Below are 26,939 nucleotides of genomic sequence, written 5' to 3' on the forward strand. Positions count from 1 at the left end.
AAAAACTACCGTTTTTTCGGGAGCAGTGATTTTGATAATGCTTAAAATTAAACAATATAAATTAAATATTCCTTTAAATATCGTGCCTGGGGGTGTCTATAGTATGCCTGTGAAGTGGTGCAGTTTTGCCGTGTTTAGAACAATACCACAGCAAAATGACATTTCTAAAGAAAAAAAAGTAATTTAAAACTGCTCGTGGCTGTAATGTATTGTCGAGTCCCAGCAATATAGATGAAAATCATTGAATAAAATGGCATGGGTTCCCCCCACCCCCAGTCCCTTACCAGGCCCTTTGGGTTTGGTATGGATATTAAGTGGAACCCTGCACCCAAATTATCCAACCCCCAGGCACTATATACTATGAACAACAGTATATATACTATACGGCCTATCCTATATACTCTGCAGAAAATTGGGCCTTAGGTGTTGGTGGTACCAGAATGGGCCCTGCTGTGAAATATTATATCAAAAATTGTAATTACATGTCCCTGTTAAACAGGAGCAGAAAAATTGGGCATTTGGTGGTGGTGGTGCCACAACAATGTAAGCCCTCGCAGTTACTCTTGGTGGGCGCAGGAACGGGCCCTGCTGTGAAATATTATATCAAGAATTGTAATTACATACCCCTGTTAAACAGGGGCAGAAAAATGGGCCTTTGGTGGTGGTGGTGGTGCCACAACACTGTAAACCCTCACAGTTACTCTTGGTGGTCTCAGGAACGGGCCCTGCTGTGAAATTTTATATCAAGAATTGTAATTACATGCCCCTGTTAAACAGAGCAGAAAAATGTGGCCTTTGGTAGTGGTGGTGGTGGTACCAAAACACTGTAAGCCCTCACAGTTACTTTTGGTGAGCCCAGGAACAGGCCCTGCACAGGTGTTGAAAAAGGCCCACACCAAGGAACTTTTAAAAGTCAGCGGGGAGTCAGCAGCGCCCTGCACCTGTGGAGCTCTGCGGTGTGATGCAATAGGGTGGCTGCCCTTAAGCTGCCCCCTAGAGGACACCCTGCCTCGTTGAAGTTGTGCCTCCTCCTCCTCTCTTCTCTCAGGCACCCAAGTACCATCAGTGACTTCATCATCCCCTCCCTCCTTGTCACTGGAGCAAACTTGGCAGTATGCTGCAGCTGCGAGAACATGACTGCCAGTTTCTTGTCCTTCTTGGGCACCCCTTCTCTCTAGGCTCACGTTACTCCTTTCCTCAACCTGGGAACCAACATCGGAGCCTTCAAATCACTGCACATCCTCAAACAGCATGTACCCAACACTGTGGTCGAATAATTCTGGGGACTCCTCCATGCATGATGGTGGGGCTACGGAAGGAGTGACTGTGGACAAGGAGCCGGTGGAATAGGCCGCTTTGGCAGCTGCATTGGAAGGCAAACTACTCAGAGCCTGGCTTTGTTATCCACTCCACCAACTCTTCTGCATGTTCTGGCTCAATAACACCGCCAGCAGCAGAAAACAAGGTCAAGCGTGCCCAACGGCCACCTGCAGAGGATGCACCATGTTCACAACCAGCACTGTTGATTGTAGACACAGAGGCTGCTTGCCCTCTTTTAGTGGCCTGTGAGCGTCTGCCGCCCCTTGGTGGCCTTCTGGACATGATGTATATTTTGTTTAGCAACACCACACTACACTGTATAAGATACTGTGTACACCACCAGAAGTGTAGTAGAAACTGTACACACTGTATTAGATACTGTGTACACCGCCTGCACTGTATTAGCAACTGTACTATGGATGCACTGTATTGTGTACTGTGTACACCACCAGAAGTGTAGTAGAAACTTTACACACTGTATTAGATACTGTGTACACCGCCTGCACTGTATTAGCAACTGCATACCTCCCAACTTTTTGAGATGGGAATGAGGGAAACCTATCAGCAAAAGTATGCAGGCATAAGACACACACCCTGCCACGCCCCCTTAAAGGAGAATTGTACAAAAATAACAAGATTGATTAAACCCACAAGTGCTTTTTTACCACTACTATTGCTTTATATTGGCTTTTGGAATTTAAAATACAGCAATTTAGAATTCAGTTGAAAGGTTTAGCGCTGGGAAACATTTTTTGATAGATAAAAAGTGCATTTTATATACATCTATATAGATCAGACCAAAATGAGGGACAAATGGGGAGGAATGAGGGACAGAGGGACATTGCTCCAAATCAGGGACAAGTCCTTCAAAATCAGGGACAGTTGGGAGCTATGGCAACTGTACTACGGCTGCACTGTATTTTATACTGTGTACACCACCAGAAGTGTAGTAGACACTGTACACACGGTATTAGATACTGTGTACACCGCATACACTGTATTAGAAACAGCACACCACAGAATGCACTGTAGATATAGGCTACACTGGATGCACAGTATATATATAAATATATTAATGCCTGCACTGTATATAGAGTAAACGCTGAATTTATGGGCTATGCTAAATGCAGAATAGATATGTATATATAGACTGACTGTGTATATATATATATATATCAAATACACTGCCACTAACTGAATAACCTGCCTGCTTAATGTAGCTCAAGCTATCTCTCTGTCCACGCCAACAACACTACACAGGGCCGCCATGTACCGTATATACTCAAGTATAAGCTGAGTTTTTCAGCACATTTTTTTGTGCTGAAAATGCCCCCCTTAGCTTATACTCGAGTCAAGCACTTTTCTGCAGCAGAGAATGACATTTTTAGAACCGAATATGGGGCCCCGTATCTCGGGGCCACTTGGTGATAGGAACCCCAAATTTGGTGTGCAAACCCAGTGGAACTACAACATATGCAAAGCTGGGGTTCCTAGTACCAAGTGGCCCTGAGATACGGGGCCCCAAATTCGGCTTGCAAAAATGTCATTCTCTGCTGCAGAAAAGTGCTTGACATTTTCTGAACCGACTTTGGGGCCCCGTATCTCAGATATATCTTGGATATGTTGTAGTGCTAGTTCCACTGGGTTTGCACACCAAATCTGCGGTTCCTAGCACCAAGTGGCCCCGAGATACGGGGCTCCAAAGTCAGTCAACTATGTCCATCTGCAGCAATGTCATTTCGGGACCCTTTGGGCCCAGAGACCCCAAATTTTGGCTGCAGCTAGGGGGCGTCTAGGAACCCTTAACTACCGAGTTTGAAGTTCGGGGGACCTATGGCTGCAAATGGGCACAGTGAGGCATGCAAATGGGCATTGTTTACCCTCTTCTACACTTACAGTAGCTGTGCATTTCTCCCTCTAGGCTTATACTTGAGTCAATACGTTTTCCAAGTTTTTTGTGGTAAAATTAGGTGCCTTGGCTTATATTCGGGACGGCTTATACTCGAGTATATACGGTAAGCTGCCTTATATAGTGTGGGATGTGGACTTAGTCCCCCTAAACCATGATTGGCCAAAGGCACCGTGCCTTTGGCCAATTATGGCTCTCTTAGCAGAGGGCGCTGTGATTGGCCAAAGCATGCAGGTCAGGTGCATGCTTTGGCCAATCATCATACAGCAATGCACTGCGACCTCGCAGTGCATTATGGGGCGTTCCGCAGCACTCGAATTTGGTGCGAATGCCCCATAAAGTTTGCTGTTCTGTGAGCGGACGAACACCCGATGTTCAAGTCAAACCTATGTTCGACCCGAACATCAAGCTCATCCCTATTGTTCGCAGAGAATTATAAACCTGTAAAAATAATTCACCATTTCTCATGTCTGTAACCTAGATATACAATGGATATTTTGTTCACTACTTCGCTCCACGAGGACTTCCAACCATCCAGAAAAATGTTATCTTTGTTATTGACGTCAGTGGGTCAATGTTTGGCACTAAGATTAAACAGGTGAGTCCATCTGTGGCACGTCGGGTCCAGTTGTTGAAGTGAACCTGGCACCTATGCAAAACAGCATAATACAATATACAAGCTACACAAGTCAGCAAATTGAATCTACATGAGCAGACATAAAATGCGACTAAATATATAGTACAATCAAATTGTGCCGAGCAAACTGACATCTGTTTTGGTGACAGCTGTCAAAATTTGGCTTTCCTATTACATGGTCCCAATAACAATGGTCACTGGGGCATATAGAAAATATACTCTATGGGGTTGATGTAATAAGACTGGAGAGTACAAAATCTGGTGAAGCTATGCATAGAAACCAATCAGCTTCCAGGTTTTTTTTTTTTTATCAAAGTTTAATTGAACAAGCTGAAGTTAGAAGCTGATTGACTGCCATGAACAGCTGCACCAGATTTTGCACTCTCCAGTTTTAGCAAATCAACCCCTGTGTATCCTATGTATCTTTCTCTCTCTATATGCGTCTATATACAGTATCTCACAAAAGTGAGTACACCCCTCACATTATTTGTAAATATTTTATTATATCTTTTTATGTGACAACACTGAAGAAATGACACTTTACTACAATGTAAATTAGTGAGTGTACAGCTTGTATAACAGTGCAAATGTGCTGTCTCCTCAAAATAACTCAACACTCAGCCATTAATGTCTAAACCGCTGGCAACAAAAGTGAGTACAACTGAAAATGTCCAAATTGGGCCCAATTAGCCATTTTCCCTCCCCGGTGTCATGTGACTCGTTAGTGTTACAAGGTCTCAGGTGTGAATGGGGAGCAGGTGTGTTAAATTTGGTGTTATCACTCTCACTCTCTCATACTGGTCACTGGAAGTTCAACATGGCACCTCATGGCAAAGAACTCTTTGAGGATCAGAAAAAAAGAATTGTTGCTCTTCATAAAGATGGCCTAGGCCAGTGATGGCGAACCTTGGCACCCTAGATGTTTTGGTACTACATTTCCCATGATGCTCATGCACTCTGCAGTGTAGTTTTAGCATCATGGGAAATGTAGTTCAAAAACATCTGGGGTGCTAAGGTTCGCCATCACTGACCTAGGCTATTAGAAGATTGCCAAGACCCTGAAACTGAGCTGCAGCAAGGTTGCCAAGACCATACAGCAGTTTAACAGAACAGGTTCCACTCAGATCAGGCCTCGCCATGGTTGACCAAAGAAGTTACTTGCACATGTTCAGCGTCATATCCAGAGGTTGTCGTTGGGAAATAGACATATGCGTGCTGCCGGCATTGCTGCAGAGGTTGAAGGGGGGGGGTCTGCCTGTCAGTGCCCCGACCATACTGCACACACTGCATCAAATTGGTCTGCATGGCTGTCGTCCCAGAAGGAAGCCTCTTCTAAAGATAATGTACAAGAAAGCCCGCAAACAGTTTGCTGAAGACAAGCAGACTAAGGACATGGATTACTGGAACCATGTCCTGTGGTCTGATGGGACTAAGATAAACTTATTTGGTTCAGATGGTGTCAAGCATGTGTGGCGGCAACCAAGTGAGGAGTACAAAGACAAGTGTGTCTTGCCTACAGTCAAGCATGGTGGTGGGAGTGTCATGGTCTGGGGCTGCATGAGTGCTGCCGGGACTGGGGAGCTACAGTTCATTGAGGGAACCATGAATGCCAACATGTACTGTGACATACTGCAGGAGAGCATGATCCCCTCCCTTCGGAGACTGGGCAGCAGGGCTGTATTCCAACATAACGACCCCAAACACACACAAGACAACCACTGCCTTGCTAAAGAAGCTGAGGGTAAAGGTGATGGATTGGCCAAGCATGTCTGCAGACCTAAACACTATTAAGCATCTGGTGGGCATCCTCAAACGGAATGTGGAGGAGTTCTCTAACATCCACCAGCCTTGCAATGTCGGCATGGAGGATTGGAAGAGGACTCCAGTGGCAACCTGTGACACTCTGGTGAACTCCATGCCCAAGAGGGTTGAGGCAGTGCTGTAAAATAATGGTGGCCACACAAAATATGACACTTTGGGCCCAATTTGGACATTTTCACTTAGGGGTGTATTCACTTTTGTTGCCAGCGGCATCAACTGTGTGTTGAGTGATTTTGAGGGGACAGAAAATTTACACTGTTATACAAGCTGTATACTCCCTACTTTACATTGTAGCAAAGTGTCATTTCTTCAGTGTTGTCACATAAAAAGATATAATAAAATATTTACAAATAATGTGAGGGGTGTACTCACTTTTGTGAGATACTGTATATTGGAGTGCTGTATTATCTTTACATTGACATGTGAGCATCCTACTATTTTTACTTAATATAGACCAGCCTTTCTCACCAGGGTTACATGGAACCCTAGGGTTCCTCCGGAGGTTTCTAGGGGTTTCTTGAGCAATGAGCAATTTCAGCCTATCGGGTAATTAACCACTTACACCAATGATCTTTTTAGATATCTGTAAGGGGGAAATGTTCCCAATGACCACAAATGTAAGGAGCATTTTCCCCAGCAACCATCGCACCAATGTACAGTGATCTGTACATCTGTACAAGTATTAGCAGGGGTTTCTTGAGACAGGAAAGTTTCTTCAAGGGTTCCTCCACCTTAAAGCTTGAGAAAGTATGATATAGACCAGAGGGTCTCCAAACTTTCTAAGCAAAGGGCCAGTTCACTATCCTTCAGAATTTAGAGGGATGGATTGTGGCCAGTGGGAGAAGAAATAGTCCTGGCGTCTGTATTAACCTCCCATCATGGGTGTCAGTAGGAGGATTAGTGCCTCATCGTTGGTGTCAGTAAGAGGAATAGTGCCCCATCATTGGCGCCAGTGGAAGGAATAGAGCCCCATTATTGGTTTCAGTGGGATGAATAGTGCCCCATCATTGGCGTTAGTAGGAGGAATAGTGTCCCATCATTGGTGTCAGTGGGAGGGATAGTGCCCCATCATTGGTGTCAGTGGGAGGAATAGTTCCCCATCATTGGCAGAGGTTCTAATCCTTCCCTGAAAAATTAGAAGCTTTTCCTATACATTACTTTGATTGCCTTCATTATGGGTCTTTAATAGAACTGTATACGGTAATTTCAGAAGTAGAAGGCAATGGTTAACTGTACAATTAGCCATCGCTGCCCTCAGACAAGTAACAAAGTACATTATAATTATCCTTTCAGACAAAGAGTGCTATGTACGTCATCTTAAATGACCTCCACCGAGATGACCACTTTAACATCATTACCTTCTCAGATGTAGTACAGGTGTGGAGACCCGGCACTTCCATCCAGGCCACAGCTCAGAATATCAAGAGTGCAAAGGAGTATGTGAGCAAGATTGAAGCTGATGGATGTAAGTGAGATTATATTACTGAGCTGTTATATATTATAGAGATATTTGAAGTGTTATTCTGTTACTAAAGTGAAAATGGAAAATAAAGGACATTAATCAGTGGCACATGCCATGTAAAAATCACTGTAACTTCATGTACAATATATGGCGCAAGGTTTGCAAACCATTACCTGACCATTACTCCAATCAGAGCTTGTTGGATATCTACAAATATGGAGCTGCCCCCCTCCCCTCATCCTTCCTCACACCCATCCTTTTTAGCTATAACAACCTCAACTCTTCAGGTAAGGCTTTCCACAAAATTTCGAAGGTTCTCTGTGGCAATTTGTGTTCGTTTGTGAGGTCAGGCAGGGCTACTGTTAAAAATCATGGGGCCCTGTACAGCTTATCTGACTGGGCCCCCCCAACACATGTCTCTGTCATGCATTTTTATTGCCCCACCCCCCTCACTGCTCCCCCATATGCTGCAAGAAGCTACCATGCGAAACGCCTTGAGCTGTGTAATTGCGTGACCAAGAGGCGGTACTTGGTCACGCAATTACATCACATCCGGCCTCCGTGGTTGTCTGTCTGTTGCGGGTGGAACGCACGCCGCTGCCGCGATCAGCTGAGAACCTCTTTGCAGTGCAGGTTCGCCACCAAAGATACGCTTTCCAGCCTCAGTCCGGGCGATGGCACCTTATATGTGAGTAGCCTTTTGGCTATGGTTGTTTTTTATTAATTTTTAAATAAACGGTGTTACACTATGTTAGGTTCCTCTCCATCTGTTTTATATCCCATACGTGAGACCCTGTGATGTGAGGATAAGAGTCCGGTTCACCTTTCTCCATTGCAGCAAGCATTATCTTGCTAAAGCCTATTTGACCTTTTTTCATTAAATTGGTCAACTCCATCTGGTAAGCTGACACCCGTTTCTATGAGCACATTGGTGTTTTTCAGTGATGGTGAAGGGATTCTGCTGTTCACGCTTTGATGTCATGATTCAGACCAGGATTTCACTTCAAATATTTTTTCACCTTTGATGGACTTTTTATATATTTATTGCAACCAAATTTTTTTTATATTTGTATTATCATTATTTATATGACTTATTTATGTTACGGTTGTTCAACAATTACCGCATATTATCATCTTTATTGGTTTTAGTCCCAATAATTTATTCGTTTGATTCACATAGGTAGGCTGGTTATTATACACTAAAATTTATAATTTGTGGTCAGCACTGGGTATCTATATATTTTTATTTTTATATCTAAAATATACAATATATTCTTTTATATATATGATTTCTCATTGTTATTTAGCGCTCCCCTTATCCCCCCCTTTTTTTTTCACTTATGCACTGATATTTCTTTCATCCAGTTAGGGTGAAGCTGCTGTAATTTATTGAAATGTATTTACATTTTTTGGCGCGGAATTGTTCACTATTTTTTCGGCACAGAGTTTGCTTACCCTTCTTTTGCTGGGGGGAGATGGGGGTGGGTAAGCAAACTGTAAAGTTCCAATGTGATGGCGGCAATGCAGGAGCACAACAGTAACAACGTGAAGCTGGGGAAGAGAGCGAGCACCTCCCGCACCTCCCGCACCTCCTCCCAGGTCTCTCCTGCTCTCCTGATTTGCCTTCTCTCATCCACCGCTAAGCTGACAGGAGTAGTGATGCCGCTGTCACTACACCTGTCAGCTTTGTAGTGGCAAAAACGCACCTCCAGGCTCCCCCCAGCTCACGTTACTGTCGCCCTTCTGCTTCCCCCTTGCTCTGTGCCACTGCTGCCTAGATGATGATACCTGCACAGACTATACCCGTTCCACGTACCTTGCTAATGGACGGCTATGGTCCTTCACAGTCACCGCTGGCTGCAGCCCCGCCTTCTGCCCTCAACACTTACTGAGGAGCAAGGCAGACAGACATCCCATCCGTATCACTCCGCCAGGGATATACAGGCTGGGGTCCGGAACTTTGAACGAATTGTCGACAAATGCGGCACTGGCTGCCTCCACACCTACCTAAAAAAACAGTTCCTGCTCTGGTACTGCCTCTTGGGCTCCACTGATGGAAGGATGGGGCCCCGGGAGATGCTATCAGTTTATCTAAGAGCTGCTTACAAGCTTTGAAAAGTGCCTGCACTCTACAATGTAACATAAAGCTGCCGGGCCCCCCCTGTTGCCTGGGCCCGGTACAGTAGGACCGGTGGTACCCCCTTATAAGCGGCCCTGAGGTCAGGTACTGGTGTTGAATGAGAGAACCTGAATCACAATCGACATTCCAATTCATCTCAAAGGTGTTCAGTAGAGTTACGAGTAGGGCTCTGTGCAGGTCACTCTAGTTCCTCTACGTTCATGTGGTTATGAAGCTAGCTTTGTGCACGTGGGCCAGTGTTGCCAACCGCCAGTACTTTTACTGGCAGCCAGTAAAAAATGGGCACTTTTCTCCTGACAGTAAATGCCAGTGAAAGAAAAAGATTGCCAGTAAAAAATATTGCTGTGACGCTTGGCCGAGACCATCCGAGTGCCTGCTACAGTGTGTTTGGATTGTGCCAACACTGTGTCACGTGAAGTCATGGTGCAAGGGAACAGAGCAGCCGGAGCCTCATGTGCAGGTCTGCGGAACGGGAGGAAGACAAGCCGGGAGTGGACTGAAGGGACCACCTGGCATGGAGAGAGAGAGTCACTGTGACTCAGGAGAGGATGTGTCTTTTTGGTGAGGTGCCATCATCATCTGTGCTGCTGCACACTGCTGTCAGGGTCACTGTGAGTCAATTTTATGTGTGTGTGCCACCCATTTTAATTTCTTGTCCTCTCAATTCCTGTCCCTGAGCTACTTATTTATTATATCGAAAATAAAATAAGAAATGTTTTTTGCCTTAATATCTACCTTAGATCACATTGCTAATTGCATATTGTACTTGTACTTGTAGCCGAAAAACTAAAATTTGCACTTAAAACTGTAATTTTGTAAATTTTCGATATGCCAGTAAAAACGTGGCTGTGCCAGTAAATTTTGGGTATCGTGTCAGTAAATTTCAGTCTGGTAGGTTGGCAACACTGACGTGGACAGAGTCATGCATATTCTCACTACGTGTTTTAACCCCTAAAAAACCTACACCACCGCGCCGCAGTTGCATGCATTGCAAGCAGTTAAGGGGTGTTTGCACCACAGTTCTATTCAGTGGAATTGGTCTCATTCATTAGGTGGTATCGCAAACATTTTTTGCTGCCCTGTGGTGTAAAGCATTGTGCCGGCATCATGTGTACACACAGGACTGGCCTAAGACATTGTGCTGCTTGGATCCAAGAATGAAATGCTGCCCACCTCACCTTGTCTATGTGCAAAATTATATGACATACCATTATGTTCAATTCGAAAACCACAAACTCCATATCACAGACTCCCCTCATCACAGACCATCCCAGCACAGATTGCCCCCATCACAGACTCCCCCCTCCCAGCACAGGCTCCCCTCATCACAGACCACCCCATCACAGACACCTCTCCATCACAGATCCCCCCATCACAGACTCCCCTCATCACATACTCCCCTGATTAGAGACCATCCCATCACAGACCCCTCTCCAGCACAGACTCCCCTCATCACATACCATCCCATCACAGATCCCCCCTATCACAGACCCCTCTCCATCACAGATCCCCTCATCACAGATCAACCCATCACAGACCCCCCTCGCCATCACAGACCATCCCATCACAGACCCCCCTCCCCATCACAGGCCCCGCTCCAGCACAGATCCCCCCACCCCAGACCCCTCTCATCACAGACTCCCCTCATCACAGATTCCCCCCATCACAGACTCATCTCCACCACAGACCCCCCCATGACAGACTCCTTTCCATCACAGATTCCCCTCATCACAGAGCCCTCCATCACAGAGCCTTCCATCACAGATCCCTCCTCATCACCGATCCCCCTATCAGAGACTTCTCTCCATTACAGATCCCCTCCATCACAGATCCCCCTCATCACAGACTCCTCTCCATCATAGATTCCCCCCATCACAGACTCCCTCCATCACAGAACCCCCCCCCCAATTACAGACTCCTCTCTATCACAGATTCCCCCCAATCATAGACCCCCCCCATCACAGATCCCCACCAACACAGATCCCCCCATCACAGACTCCTCTCCATCACAGATCCCACCATCACAGACTCCCCTAATCACAGAGCCCTCCATCACAGACCCCTCCCCATCACAGATCCCCCTGTCACAGACTCTCCCCCATCACAGACCTCTCTCCATCACAGAGAAAGTATTTGGAATTGCTCCATATATACAGTAGCTAGCACTAGGTTTGGTGCCTCGTTTTTTTCGTTTTGCCCCTTTTAGCTGACAGAGCATCTAAAAATGCTGGTGTATAGCACAAATATAGCCAAAATATTACAGTCAGTATTACTAACTTGCATACAGCTGTTTCAGACTTTTTAGCTTTTATCAGTGCATGTAATGGCTTTACTGTCTAAATAGTGTAGGGCTTGTGAGTAATTTGAAAATGACTTTTAAAATTAAATTAACATTATAAAACGTGTATGAGATTTTAGTGATTGGTTTTATTTATACTTTAAGGGATCTAATGTTGTATATCTCTTTAGGGACAGATATTAATGCTGCAGTTCTGGCTGCCTCTTCTATCTTTACCAAGACATCAAGTAAACCAGAAAAAGGAGGCACCAAGCAGAAGATCCCTCTCATCATATTCCTGACAGATGGAGAGGCCACCTCAGGAGTAACATCTTCCTCTCGCATCCTTGAAAATGCCCATAAAGCCCTTAGAGGAACCATCTCTCTTTTCTGCCTTGCATTTGGCGATGATGCCGACTACAACCTCATGCGTCGGCTATCCCTTGAAAACCGCGGCATAGCACGTCGTATCTATGAACATTCTGATGCCACTCTGCAGCTAAAAGGATTTTATGATGAGATTGCCAGCCCTCTCCTCTTTGACATTGAATTGGCTTACCTTGGAGAAACGGCCCAAAATGTGACACAGACCCTATTTCCCAATTATTTTGAGGGATCAGAGCTGGTTGTCACAGGAAAAGTAAAGCCAGAAGCCAAAAATCTTCAGGTTCGAATGACTGGACATAATCAAAAAGAGAAGATAAGTCTAGAAAACGACATTTCTGTGGTGGATAATGCTACACAGCCGAGCTTCGGGTGTTCAGGCAATTTGGATGAAATTCAATGGTTTGTCCAGAGGCTTTGGGCCTACTTCACGATCCAGGATTTGTTGCAGGCTAGGATTAAAGCCAATGACACCATAGCTCGAAAGATACTGACAGAGAAAGCAACTAACTTATCTCTTAAATACAACTTTGTGACACCTGTTACATCCCTCATAGTAGTAAAACCTGATGATCTAGAGGACCCCAAAACAACCACAGCTACAACTTCTGCTAATTCTACCACTACAGCCACACCTTCAACTGCTACATCCCAGCGTCCTGTGACTACCCCTTCTCCAAGCACTACTTCCATAAAAGCCAAAATAACAACCACAGCCCGATCTACAAAACCAGTCATTAAAACCTCAAAGCCTTCAACAACAGCCAAGATAAGCACAACAAAGGCAACCACTTCTAAGGCAACAATTACCCCGATTACCATAACCAGGGGTCAGCCTGGTGTAACTCAAGGATTGACGACGACTAACACTTTGGAAAAACTGACGACTATGGCTTCAGTTTCTTTGACAACACTTTCTGTCGTCCGTCACAATACTACATTGCTTCCCACCAACACACTTCACCCAACCAGTTTGGGTCCAACAGGAACAAGCATAACCAGGACAGAGAATATTCCTAGCATTTACACCAGCTCCGACAACCCAAGTATTTTGTTGGTTTCAGCCAGTGTTTCTACTGTCAATGTTACAGAAAGCACACAAGAGGCAATGACCACCAGTAAAGTTTCTGTCTCCTCATATGAAAGCACAAATACGCTTGGTGAAGGGTTTGTGGAAGCTGTAGAAGAGTCTCAAACTACAGTGCCACCTACATCCTTCCCTGTAAACCCCACTCACCTTAGGCTTCTTATTCTTCCTGAGGACACTGAACTTTTGCCTGGTACATTCTCGTATCCAACTTTCGTGGAGTCACTCAACCCACCCCCTGACTACAACTACTTTGAAGAGATCACAGGTACAATACATTTTAAAGAGTGCTCTTCAATATTTTGTGGCAGGATTATGCTCTTTTCCTCCTTTTGATGGGTAAAACAGAGAATTTGTGTAAGTTGATCAAGTGTCCTGTTCTTGACAGTTTAACCAAGGGTTGAGTAAATTTAATGCCATTTAATGTAAATTGAAAGTAGAGTTTACCAGCTAATTTACCAGGGTCTAATTTCCCTCTTCTATTGAAGTGGGGCAGAATGGGAAAAACCCCACAACAGTTCGGATTTTCTAAATGTTAAGGACAGAAGTCGAAAATGCTAATAGTTTAAAAAAATATAGACTTTATTAATCTTGGTATTGTGCATGTTGTATTTAGAAGGCGTGTAGTTATCCATAGATATTAGAAAATTGCCACTCCTAAGGACTTTGCTGGAATAAAGCGATAATCTGATTGATTTACTAAAACAGGAGAATGCAAAGTCTGGTGCAGCTGTGTGTCTAACTTCAGCTTGTTCAATTAAGCTTTTGACAAAGTAAATCAACCTCCGTGAATAACCATGGACATTCTCAGACCTCTGTAGATTTATTTATTATTTATTTATTACAGGTACTTATCTAGTGCCATCAATTTATGCATTGCGTTACATATATCTGTATATTGTACATTCACATCAGTCCCTGCCCTCAAGAAGCTTACAATCTAAGGTCCCTAACTCACATTCATACACACACTTACTAGGGCAAAATTAACCTACCAACATGTCTCTGGAGTGTGGGGTTGCCGGAGTACCCAGAGGATGCCCCATTACAATCTCAAGGATTGGATATATTGTCTGAGGAATTATTGTACTTATATTGTACTTACTATTAAGCTGAAGCCTGCCAGTGCTCTATGTTACCCTTGTTTTGGCAAAAAGCCTTATTAGATGGTGTCTACTGTTTCCTTGTCCTTGGAAAGGACAATATTGGGTTCAAAGGCACATTGCTAGTGAACAAAAAATATTCATGCAAAAGAAAAACACTGCAATTTAGTATTGAAATTACTGGGTATTTCTGCATTTTTTAAGTTGATAACAGGGTCTTTGTAAGAGACTTTTGCTCTCTTGCTAACCGACTTGCAAAGATCCTTGTTCAGTGGCGGAGGGATGAGGACAGGCCTTGTCTTTGGCAGGTAAAGCAAGGCAGTAAATTAGTTATCACAGCCTGCAATACCACCAGCACCCACCAGAGGGATAGCAAAATCTAGCTGGCTGAACACACAAAGACAGATACAAATATTGCATATACTCTGGTACACTCCAAGGGTTGTGATGTGATTCACTAAGCATATCTGTGAGATGGAATTTTTGCACACTTTTACTATTGACCCACTCCGGACACATGCTTAGGGTAGCTTGCCACTACCTGGCCGTCAACCACCCGCTGCAATTACAGAGTACACAAGGGCACAGACACACAATGCAATCTCACATAGATTAGCAGTGAGCTTACAACTGCACATACAGGCACTACCAATATAATGCAAAAATTTCTCTAGGAGGAATTCTTAGCTTAGAAGGCCACTTATTATTTTTTTTTTTTATAACCCTAAGCAGGAAAAAGGAACGCACAGAAATAAACTTTACTGTTTAGGCAGTATTGTTTTTTTCCTGTTGGTAGGAGCACACCGGAAATTGTTTTCAAACTCGCTCCGGATCAATTACAATGTTTATCTTCATGCTGGTTCATTTATAGAGGAAACTTGTGGGATGAACCTTTCCCCACTGGCCTTTTTCCCCATTTCTGCCTTATGAATCGGCTGTAGGTTATATGGAACAGCCTGGTCAGAGTCAGGCCTTTTGACACCAGTGCATTATCCCAATTCCAGCAAGTCCATGCACGCAATGCCTAGGGTGTGCCATAAGGCCAGGACATACCATTTTGCATCCATAGTGCGTACTATCAGTGGAAATAATTCTCATCTCAAAATGACTATTTCGATCCTATGAGCGATGAAACCTATTCCCCCAGTAAAGGAAAACAAATACAGTGTGGTGCCTCCAATATGGGAGAACCTCACTGTGTCCCCCTCCCCATCACCAGGTCTGAAGGATTCTTTGATGGTTTGGGAGGTGTTGATAACTTTATCAGTCCACAGGATTATTATAGATTTATTAGCAACTAGGTATTAATTCAGGTCTGCGGGCCTTTTCAGTTGACGTCACATTGTCCACCACTTGACACTGAATTATGAAGACATTTGTACAACTATCATCTCTTTTCATATTTAAAGCGGATCTTCACTGCATCTGAGCACCACAAACCAAAAACACTATTTAATTCATTTCTAATATTCAAAGCAAACTCCCCCATCTATCCATTTCTCTATGCTTTATTTTGCTGAGAAATCACTTTGAAAAACAACCCCCTAGCATTTCCAGCCACGGCCAGCTTGAGTAAGGGCAAATGATTCATGTAGCATTTACTTCCTGGAATCCATCTGCCCTTACCTCAAGCATGCATGCAGCAGAGTGTGCCTAGCTGAGTAAACCCCACCTCTTCTCCTCCCCTCCTGAAATGCATAACATCATTTGCCCAGGCAACAAACCAGGAAGTGAAAAAATGTAAAAAAAAAGTTTAAAACAAGTAAATGTGATATCTGTTTACTAAGGCTAGCAGCATGAGGACTAAAAATAATCAATGTTGGTTGAGAGAGCGAAGTTCCACTTTAGTGTTACACTACTAATGTTGCTTTCATTGTGTATAGGTGACTTGAGCATGCAAAACAGATTTAAATGCATTTTTATAATTTAATATAATTTATTTATTTTTCAGGAGTGAGCAGTAAAACATATTCCACTGAAGGTATGTTAAGTCACTTGTTTAATCCTGTGTAGTATTTTTATATAGAGGGCTCTTGTAATTTGTTTACACTTTAAAGAGTCAGATAATCAGGTTGTATCATTGACATAATAGTGCTCAGTTTAAATATACCCATTGATCTCCGATGAATGTGAGATATCTCAATATTTTCTAACCTTTGGGAAAGGATTGTTTGATTAGAAGCAAAGAATAAAGTTGACTTCTCAGTTCATCCAAGGATTTGTTTTTATGCCGGTAGATAAAGGAGATAACATACAGACTGTGCCACTGATGCTGGCTTATCTGCAGAGCAAGAACAGACAAACCCTCTTTGTGGCACATACACAAAATCACATTTCCACCCTTAAAGCGGGAGTCCGTCGACCAATCTTTTTTTTTTTTTTTTTTTTTTTTTAGGTCATTGAGACACTTTGCTAACCCCAAAATAATACTCACAGTTTGGGTGTAATATTTCCGCCTCTGTCTGTTTTCGTACTGAAGAATAACTTAAAAAATGTGATGCTGGCTGTTTCCATCTTGCTTGTGAGCATGTAAAGCCCACAAGCATTGATTTCCTGGATGCGGTGAATGCTGTTCATTCACAGCTTGTTCACACGCATGATCATTGTTTCCGCACTGAATATTGGGAAGCCTGACACTAAGCTCCCAGGAGACAGTGCGGCACCGGGGAAAGGCAATAAACACGCCTACTCCCATGGGGGGAGAGACAGGAAGTGCCACAATAAAGTACAATATAAAGGTAATTACAGCGATAAAAAATTTTTTCGTGCGGCATTTGAACATCTATGCAATTAACTGAAGGGGGTAAGATTAAGTTAAAAATTTGAGTGGAACCCCGCTTTAATTATACCTCCAGATGTAAGTTCCTTTCCCACCTATTTATGGCATAAATATTCATACAGTTGCATATCTATGGGCAAGCTAGGCATACCTAGCTTGCCCATTGCCAGGGCAGTATTCCATTCCTTTGGTGCCTCAAATAGACCATTGCTTATCCTGGAAACAACAGCCATCCCGGATGCATGCATTGGGCTAACAGCATAGGCGGCCATTATTGTCTATGACCACAACTGGTGCAATTAATGTTAATGGATTAGGGTGATGGGACCAGTGAAATGATTTGCTGCTCCCAGGCAGTGTAAAATGTCTGTTTGTAAACATCTAACACAGGGGCGGAATGGGTCATGGGCTTGGCGTCTGCCCCCTGATCTGGTTCCTCTACAACAGTGGTCTCCAAACTGTGGCTGACGGACAAGATGTGGCCCTTTGTTTGCCTTTATCTGGCACTTGGGGCCCTATTACTCTCGATGATATGAAACACTATTCCTCCCACTGAAACCAACCAGGGTACACTTTTCCTCACACTGATACCAACGATGGGGCACTATTTCTCCTCTTACTGACTACAGATACCAATTTTTTATTCCCACTGACCACCAGGTCTGATTACTTCCACTGATGCTGGGACATTTTCTACTCCCACTGGCCAAAATCTGACCCCCCTAAATTCTGAAGGACAGTAAACTGGCCCTTTGTTTTAAAAGTTTGGAGACCACTGCTCTACAGTATACTGGGCCTGCAACTGTATGGCAGCTTATTGTTGTACTAAAGCAAGTAATGGAGGGGCAGACTGGGCCACAGTAATAGGAGTGTCTGCCCGTTGGGCTAATGTCTTTACAATATATTGGGCTAGCAGGTGGTCCCAGAGTCTTAAGATGCTCTCCACTACCCATTCTTAGACCTGCAAACCATAAACATGAACACTGCAGAAAGTATGTGTTGGATATTTATGGTTTAGAGGGGAAAATCTGTTTTTTAGGAAATTAGCCTATTATTTAGGCGATGTCTATTGTCTTGAGCACAGCTAAATAGTAAGGTTGAATGACAGGCTGGGCAGGTATTGGCAGTGTAGCTGCTATATCAATTATCAGGAGAAATCTGACAATTCCTATACCTCCCAGACCTGTGCAGCACCAAGGTGGGAGAGACCACATGGAGGTAGAACCACAAGTCACAAACCAGCTTTGCTGCTGATCTGTGACAATATCATAACATTCCACTAGCATTTGAAGGACACTAATGCTACACCATTAACATATAGTACATCTCCCCAATGTATGCTAAAATAAAAACTCTACATGTTTTCCCTGACATCCTCCCTTTATAAACCTTTATGTAGTGTTTGAAAATATTAACACTTCTTTCCTGGTTTTGCAGATTCTGATTACGAAATGATAGTAGACCCATTGATGGAACCAGATATTGACTATGATGGTAAGATACCTTAACCATGCTGCAACTGGTTCATGTGGTTTGTTTACATAGCTGTGGAGCCAATATTACACACATAAAAGCAGATACTATAATGGACCTAATGTATATTATATTCAAACAACCATCATTAATAAAAAAACTCCATGCAAACTGTATGCATTATAAAGATTTTACAACACTTTATTACATTATCTCTTGATTGACCGATTGGTCTTGCTCTGCTATCTGCTGTCTTTTATGTTTCTACCTGATGCTGTCAAGTGATGCTTGCATAAGGCTGGCAATACACATCTAGAATATTACCGTTCAGCCTGTGGGGTTAACAAAAAAAAAGATCTAATCGAGTCCTCCATTCACACTACACAGCATGGAAGAGGGAATCTCCTACTGTGGCCATTGCCTTTTGACAGCCGGCTCCACCAGCTGTGAAAATACCTGAAAAGTGCCTACGTATGATTAGATGCAGGTGGTGTCCAGCTGACAAATTTTTACCTGGCTCCTTGGATTTTTCAGTTGAGCGTTGTCGAGCAGGAGGTAGACGACAGGGCCACCCACTGAGCGAATTACTGCTGGGTCCTCAGGAAGTAGTTAAAATTTGTTCCGTGTATAGCAACTTTAGTTCCTTGTTGGCCCTTTTCGGGCCACTAATGACCACAATAATTACGTGCCTGTGTTCTCAGATGACTGCAACTTACAGTAACTAGCCAACAGTAAGCATATAGGAAATGTTGTAAAACTATTAACTATACATTCTTTTTCTTCTCTTGAAAGGAATACCTGCTGGTGCGCCTCTGCTTCAAACTTTTATGTCTTCTGGTGAGTAAATTCTACAGATCAGACTCTGTTGGTATCTTCTAGGCCAGTGTTCCTCAACATGTTGATATTTTGTCCCCTCTTTACCACTAAACCCCTCCCTTGTATTCCCTAATGCACATCCAATTCTTTTATACTTTAAACTGCGTACAAATATTTTCTAGACCCCCAAAGGTCTATGTAGGTTGTGCACACATGCCATGCTTTGAATGTATGAATAAATTCCTACACCAATATGTCTGTTCTAATTTATCCAGGTCATGATATACCTAGTAGTAGTTGGTTACATTCAACTGGACTTGTTCTATAATGCTAAAAATATTTCACAGCTTTCCAAACCACATCTTCAGTTCCAATGCATGTCCAAAAGATACCACAGCATTTATATCCTTAAAACACCCTAATATAATCACCATGGAATGGGTAGATGTTGATTGTCCAAGAACCAGACGGGATGTGTGAAAGTTGTGACACTACCCTGTTTTAGTTATATAATCCCATGGCAAAAGGTATCCCAATAGACATTTCACATCTTTAGTCAAATAAATTGAGGCACTAACACCTATGCATGTAATTGGAACGGTGTGAGGGATACCAAGAGCAGGCAACCAGTAGCAGGGGTGGCCAGATTTGCTTAGCTACATATAGGAAACTGAAGCCAGATTTGATTTAAACAAGTTTATTAGCAGTGAAACAAAACACATCCAAACACCAGCAAACAGGATACACATCAAATGTGAAAATACAAGTGAACCATAATTAAATGACAAAATACCTAACAAGCAACAAAACTAACAGAAAGCCTAACTAGCAAACTAACTACAACATAATATATACTAGATGTGGAACACAGAAAAACAGGGAAATACCTGTTGCAAGGAAGGAGGGAACCAGGACTGGGATCAAGAACAAGGGGAGTGAATACAAGGTAGTAGGGTACAGGATGTATGGCAAAAGAAAGATCAGGATGAATTAGCAAGCAGTATCTGGCTAGCAGGGCAAAACACTGAAACATAAGGGAAAGGTAGAGGAGGAACTAAATACCCTCCCAGTAACCAGCATCAGATGGAGACTGATTGCTGGGATCTGCTGACTTTTGGGATACACCTGCTTGTGGACACCAGAACTACAACCTTTTGGTCCGGAAACCACAGTGCCAACGGCAGGTGATCCAGTTCCTGACAAACAGGGTAGTTCTACAACTTTTATAACTGTGCTGTTCTTGCATAATCACTATCTCCACATTCCATGGTAATTAGATTAAGGTGTCTTAAGGTGGGGATATAAATGCATGGGTATCTCCCTGACACACGCTGGAATTAAAGAAATGGATTGGTAAGCTATGAAATGTCTTAAACTTTACAGAAAAGTCCAGTTAAATGGGACTAGCTACTACTAGCTACACCAATATATGTTGAATTAAATGTATATGCTAACATTTTAAACTGTTAAATGAAGTATGTCTGCTGTGGAATAAGTACCTCTATGTATCTGTACCTTATATGTATCTCCAATGAAGAGTCATGGTAGTAATGGCACTGTTCGCTCTCCATGGCCCCAAACATTTCCTGCTTTGACTCCAGTCAAGACTGAATATAAAGACTTCAGACGCATGCAGGGAGCACAGCCCACTTGCTTAATACTTCAGTTTTTCATGTAGACCCTGTTGTTGTTGCTGTTGTTGCTGTAGTAGTCTATCTCATGATCTGAGAACCTCTGTGTTAGGAGCAAAAGAACAGTTATTAAACCCACCCAGTGCAGATTCCCTGCTGTATCTCACATACAGAAAGTCTGATGTAGAAAAAAAACCTCATTATCTCATCATGTCTATCACAGCCATCATAAACCCCCCTCAGAAATCAGAATACACGTACAGGAAGCAGAAGGAAGGGAAGTGCTTGCTTCAAAAAGTACACCACCAGTATAGAATAGATCAGCCTTTCTCAACCTTTTTACCCCAGAGGAACCCTCAGAATAATTTCCAGGTCTCAGGGAATCCATGCAAAAACCATTTATCGGGGGTCATTGGCCCTTCGTAGCCAAAATGCCACCCTTTCCGATAGCTGAAAAGATCCATTCTGTCTCGCCCCTGACATTAACAAGTGGCATTGACCCTGGAATGATAGGGGCACCATCAAATGGAAGGTCAACCAGCCACAGCTCAAGGAGCCCATAGAAACCTCTGGAGGAACTCTAATTAAGAATGACTGCTCTAGATTCTGCCTGCTGTGAATTGCAGAGACCTCAATTTATGGAAAAAGTAAAGAGATTTTCTGATTTAAAACAGCTACAGTATTTCTCGGATAGATTAGTTCCTCACTGATTATGTTTACTTGCTCCCTGGATTGTCTCTGATGGAAATATTAGCTGAAGTTATTTTTCTGTTAACCCTACCAGTTGATGGAGATCCACATTTTGTGGTGAATTTACCTCAGATCCAGGAGAAGTTGTGCTTTACTCTAGATGGACAACCAGGGGATGTTTTAAAGCTCCTCAATGACCCAGTTACAGGTATACATGACATTTTTCCTAAACGTTTATACAAGCTTTCATTTTGAATATCTTATATAAGGGATAATGTACTTACCTACTGTTAAGTTGGCTGGTTAGAGATGGATGGAGGAATCCACCCCAGATTTACTAAGACTGGGAAGTGGAAAATCTGGTGCAGCTCTGCATAGAAATCAGTCAGCTTCCAGTTTTTTTGTCAAAGCTTAATTGAACAAGCTGAAGTTAGAAGCTGATTGGCTACCATGCACAGCTGCACCAGATTCTGAGTGCATCAGTTTTAGTAAATCCCCCCAAAAGTGTTATTCCACCTTTGCAGTAAAATTTGAGAACCCCTCCCTGGTGTATATTTATGTGTTCCCATTCACACAACTTACTTTAAAAATAATTATAAAAAATATTTAATCCCTTTCCAGTTTTTCTTTGGAGCAGGATCGTACATAGGATTCTATCGATAGCTTGTATCATTCAGAATAACCTTAGGGACAGATTGGGTTAAAAGTGAATTAATGTGCAATTAATGCATTTTTAATTCAATCTGTCCCTAAGGTTATTACACAAGACTTGAGATCTTTAATCCTTTGTTAGGACAGACAGTCCAAAGTATTGGGACGCCCGCCTTTACATGCACATATACATTTATGGCATCTCAATCTTAGTCCGTAGGGTTCAATATTGTGTTGGCCCACCCTTTGCAACTATAACAGTTTCAACTCTTCTGGGAAGGCTGTCCACAAGGTTTACGAGTGTGTCTATGGGAATGTTTGACCATTCTTCCAGAAGCGCAATTGTGCGTTCAGGCACAGATTTGGAGGAGAAGGTCCAGCTTGCAGTCTCCGCTCTAATTCATCCCAAAGGTGTTAGGGTTGAGGTATGGACCTTGCTTTGTGCACTGGTCCAAATCATTTGGTGGAGGGTGGATTATGGTGTGGAGTTGTTTTTCAGGGGTTGGGCTTGCCCCCTTAGTTCCAGTGAAGGGAAGTCCTAAGGCGCCAGCATACCAAGATATTTTGTACAATTTCATTCTCCCAACTTTGTGGGAACAGTTTGGGGATGGCCCCTTTCTGTTCCAACATGCCTGCTCACCAACTTATTTCCTCTATGATTTCCTATGGTCACCTGGGAGCGGCTGTCTGATTGAACGCTGGGCCTCTCTTGACCTCCGCAGCCATCTTGGGTGAGGGCAGAATTTATTTATGCCCCTGATTTGGCACACATTGTGTGAGTGGTTAGCATAGGGAAAGATTCCCTGTCTGTCAGGGACAGCACTTAGAGGTAGGGAAAGGGTCCCTGCTGCCCATAAAAATTATTCTATGCAGGATATATAGGTGGGCTTTGATGTGGACACTCTCTTTTTGGAATATGGATTTGAGACACTGGTTCTGGATGTACAGTTTCTATGGTAAATTTTATCTATCGTGATCACCATAACGCCAACTTTTGTTTTCTGTTTGTTTTGATACTAGTCTCATGTACGGTTTGGATATAATTTTTTTAATTTTTTTATATTTGTGAGCCTAGAGAAAGAATTATATAATACATTTTTATTTTTGATATATATTTAATAACAATATGTATAAGGGAAATAGTCGTGCTAAAAAATTAATAAAACAATCTAAATTGATGTATATACTCGAAACCCAATGCACAAAATGACATACACTAAGTGAACAAATAAATTATGAAAAACTGTACCAATCAATACAAGTGAACAAAACAGCAATTGAACAAAGTCCACGTAAAAGAATTCATATAGTGCAAAAAAGTAAATAAAACAATATGTGTAAAATTCACATATGATGAACGCTGAGTCCAATTCCAAAAGTGAAAAACGTAAAAATAAACCACTAAAGATGAGGACTGAAGGTTGATTCCACCACCACCGAGGAGACAAGGGATAGGCCTCTCTTTAGGGCACACACCAAAGATAATGGAGACCCTTACCAGATATGATGAACCTCCTATCAGTAGCGAGGTTGTTATCACCTGCAGATATTGCCCTCTGCGGGGTCTCAAACCAATCCAAGATGCCAATATTCCCAGGCCCCTAGCACCCTTCTTCCTCCTTGCGCTGTTTTACCGTCCAATATGTAGAGAGACTTTCTTTCTGATGAAAAAGTCAATACACTCTCTCGGAGCGGAACAGGCCGTGTAAAAGGATAAAAAAGGAGCTCCAATAGTGTGTTATCCTTAAACACTATAAGGTTTATTCATAAAAAGGCTCAAGGTATAAATACAAAAAGTTATAAAAAAGGTTTTGTCGGCAATACAATTACAAGACGAGCGTCTGTGCTTCCGGGGTCACGTAAAGCGTGGTGACGTCAATGCGTAGCTCTGCCCTGACATGTTTCGTTATACGTGATGTTCTCAAAGGGCATGGGTGACGCACTGAACCACCATCTTAAGTTCACGGGGAAGCAACCAAGCCTCTTTCCCGTCTAGCGGCCATATTAGTGAAAAAATGGCAACCCTCGTTTTCAGGTGTTGTAGGTGGGAAAAGAGGCGGATGCGTAACCAATATTCCTCACCCCCACCCGCCTTCATTCCAAATAGGGCCGGCTGAAGCCAAGCCTCATTCTCATAACCGGCCATATCTGGAAGGCGAGCCCGGGCAACTAAAGCATATACTTAATCAGATATTCATGTACATAATCCATAACATTGAAACAAATGTCATATCTCACTGAATCTCTAAACCATTCGGCCCATGATGCAATTGAAAAAGACGATGGTATAGCACATGGTATTAGTTGTAAATAAAAAAAAAATAAAATCGGTGTTATAATTAAAAATTGGGACATGAAATGTCACCACCAGAAACATACAGATATAAAAAATATGCATATATTTGTATATAACAAAAAATTATATACAATACTTAAAAAAAAAACACCTTCGATTTTAAGGATCCAATAAGGCCAAAGGTGAAATATTACATATAAAGGAACCAATTGTGTAAGACAAAAAGATGCACTCTGGGATTCAATTAAAGAGATCTATTTGTACAAATAAATTATAAAGTGAAACCGTCAACCAATACATATAATAACAGTCGGGGCAGGACAAGCTCACTCAAAACTCCCCCCATGTCATTCTAACATAGGTTAGGAATTGTCAATAAAGGCATAAATCTCAATGTCAACATTCAAACCTAAGGGCCGGAGACATTTGACTCGATAGATCCAGCTCATTTCGAGTTTGGATATGGCCCTTCTTTTGGGGCCACCTCTCCAATGAGGCTTGAGTTTATCAATGGCCAAGAAAGAAGTGCCTCTAGGGCAGGGGTCTCAAACTGGCGGCCCTCCAGCTGTTGCGGAACTACAAGTCCCATCATGCCTCTGCCTATGGGAGTCATGCTTGTAACTGTCAGCCTTGCAATGCCTCATGGGAATTGTAGTTCTGCAACAGCTGGAGGGCCGCCAGTTTGAGATCCCTGCTCTAGGGTCTTTGTTATGTACCTCCAAATAGTGTCTAGACACTGAATGGCCCCTAAAACCCCTCCTAATGTTGCTGATGTGTTTGTTCAATCTAACATGGAGGGGTCGCACAGTACGCCCAATATACTGTAATAAACACATGGACAAATAAGAAGATAAACCACATGAATAGTGGAACATGTGATAAAGGGCTTAATGTCAAATTCTTGAGAAGTGCTATTTGAAACAAACTTAACGGTCTTCCGATCTCTAAAATGATTTATACTACAAACAGCACATTTATTGCATTTGTGATAGTCCACCAAGTTCTGAAAGAATATTGGTTTGTTGCTTGGGGGATCACAGACACTAGGGGCTATAAAGTCTTTTAAGGAAGGTACTCCTCTGAAAACTAATTAGGGTTGTTCAGGGAGAATGGGACCCAACACTGTATCATCTTTGATCAGATGCCAGTGTTTACGTAATAATTTCGTAACCAATAAATACTGGTTAGAGAAGCCTGTAATGAATGGACAAGCAAAATTGTTCTGTCCATCCTCTATTTTTCGCTTCTCAGTCAGAAGTTGAGTTCTATCCATCCGTTCAACTTCTAGAACTCTCTGTTCAAGATCCTTGACCGAATATCCCTTCTCCACAAATCTGCTGGTCAAAACTTTGGCCTGCTCCTTGAAATCATATAGTTTAGAACAAATGCGCAGTAAGCGCATGTACTGACTCTTTGGTACTGAATTAAGCCACGAGACATGATGCCAGCTATCTTGGGGAATAAAGGCATTTCTATGGGCAGCACAGTAGTGTAGTGGGTAGCACTCTCGCCTAGCAGTAAAAAGGGTTGCTGGTTCAAATCCCAACCACGACACTACCTGCCTGGAGTTTGCATGTTCTCCCTGTGCGTGCGTGGGTTTCCTCTGGGTACTCTGGTTTCCTCCCACACTCCACATGCTGGTAGGTTAATTGGCTTCTGTCTAAATTCACCCTAGTATATGAATGTGAGTTAGGGACCTTAGATTGTAAGCTCCTTGAGGGTAGGGACCGATGTGAATGTACAATGTATATGTAAAGCGCTGCGTAAATTGACAGCGCTTTATAAGTACCTTAATAATAATATTGGTGGACTTAAAGTATGTTGAGGTGACAAAATGGCCTTCCTCTATAGGTATCTGGAAGTCCAAAAAATTGATAGTGTTTTGATCTGCCTCATACTTAAACTGTATACCCCTATCGTTGTCATTCAAAGATTCCATGAAGGCATCCAATGATTCCGAAGATCGGAAGATCATTAAGTTTGTTTCAAATAGCACTTCTCAAGAATTTGACATTAAGCACTTTATCACATGTTCAACTACCCATGTGGTTTATCTTCTTATTTGTCCATGTGGATTACAGTATATTGGGCATACTGTGCGACCCCTCCATGTTAGATTGAACAAACACATCGGCAACATTAGGAGGGGTTTTAGGGGCCATTCGGTGTCTAGGCACTATTTGGAGGTACATAACAAAGACCCTAGAGGCACTTCTTTCTTGGCCATTGATAAACTCAAGCCTCATTGGAGAGGTGGCCCCAAAAGAAGGGCCATATCCAAACTCGAAATGAGCTGGATCTATCGAGTCAAATGTCTCCGGCCTTTAGGTTTGAATGTTGACATTGAGATTAATGCCTTTATTGACAATTCTTAACCTGTGTTAGAATGACATGGGGGGAGTTTTGAGTGAGCTTGTCCTGCCCCGACTGTTATTATATGTATTGGCTGATGGTTTCACTTC

The 26,939-nt window shown here is 42.8% G+C and overlaps 1 protein-coding gene across 1 annotated transcript in view; it reads left to right on the forward strand.

The window, feature by feature from the left end:
- Nucleotides 1–26,939, forward strand: part of ITIH6 (inter-alpha-trypsin inhibitor heavy chain family member 6) — a 128,692-nt gene that overhangs the window by 84,664 nt on the left and 17,089 nt on the right. Inside the window, exons 7-13 of the mRNA XM_073600207.1 lie at nt 3,711–3,827; nt 6,981–7,152; nt 11,759–13,306; nt 16,093–16,122; nt 18,358–18,414; nt 19,186–19,230; nt 21,625–21,738. Of these exons, the coding sequence (XP_073456308.1) occupies nt 3,711–3,827; nt 6,981–7,152; nt 11,759–13,306; nt 16,093–16,122; nt 18,358–18,414; nt 19,186–19,230; nt 21,625–21,738 (2,083 nt within the window). The remainder of the gene's footprint in view (nt 1–3,710; nt 3,828–6,980; nt 7,153–11,758; nt 13,307–16,092; nt 16,123–18,357; nt 18,415–19,185; nt 19,231–21,624; nt 21,739–26,939) is intronic.

The sequence above is a fragment of the Aquarana catesbeiana genome, linkage group LG09 (genome assembly GCF_042186555.1).
Source record: "Aquarana catesbeiana isolate 2022-GZ linkage group LG09, ASM4218655v1, whole genome shotgun sequence".
NCBI lineage: Eukaryota > Metazoa > Chordata > Amphibia > Anura > Ranidae > Aquarana > Aquarana catesbeiana.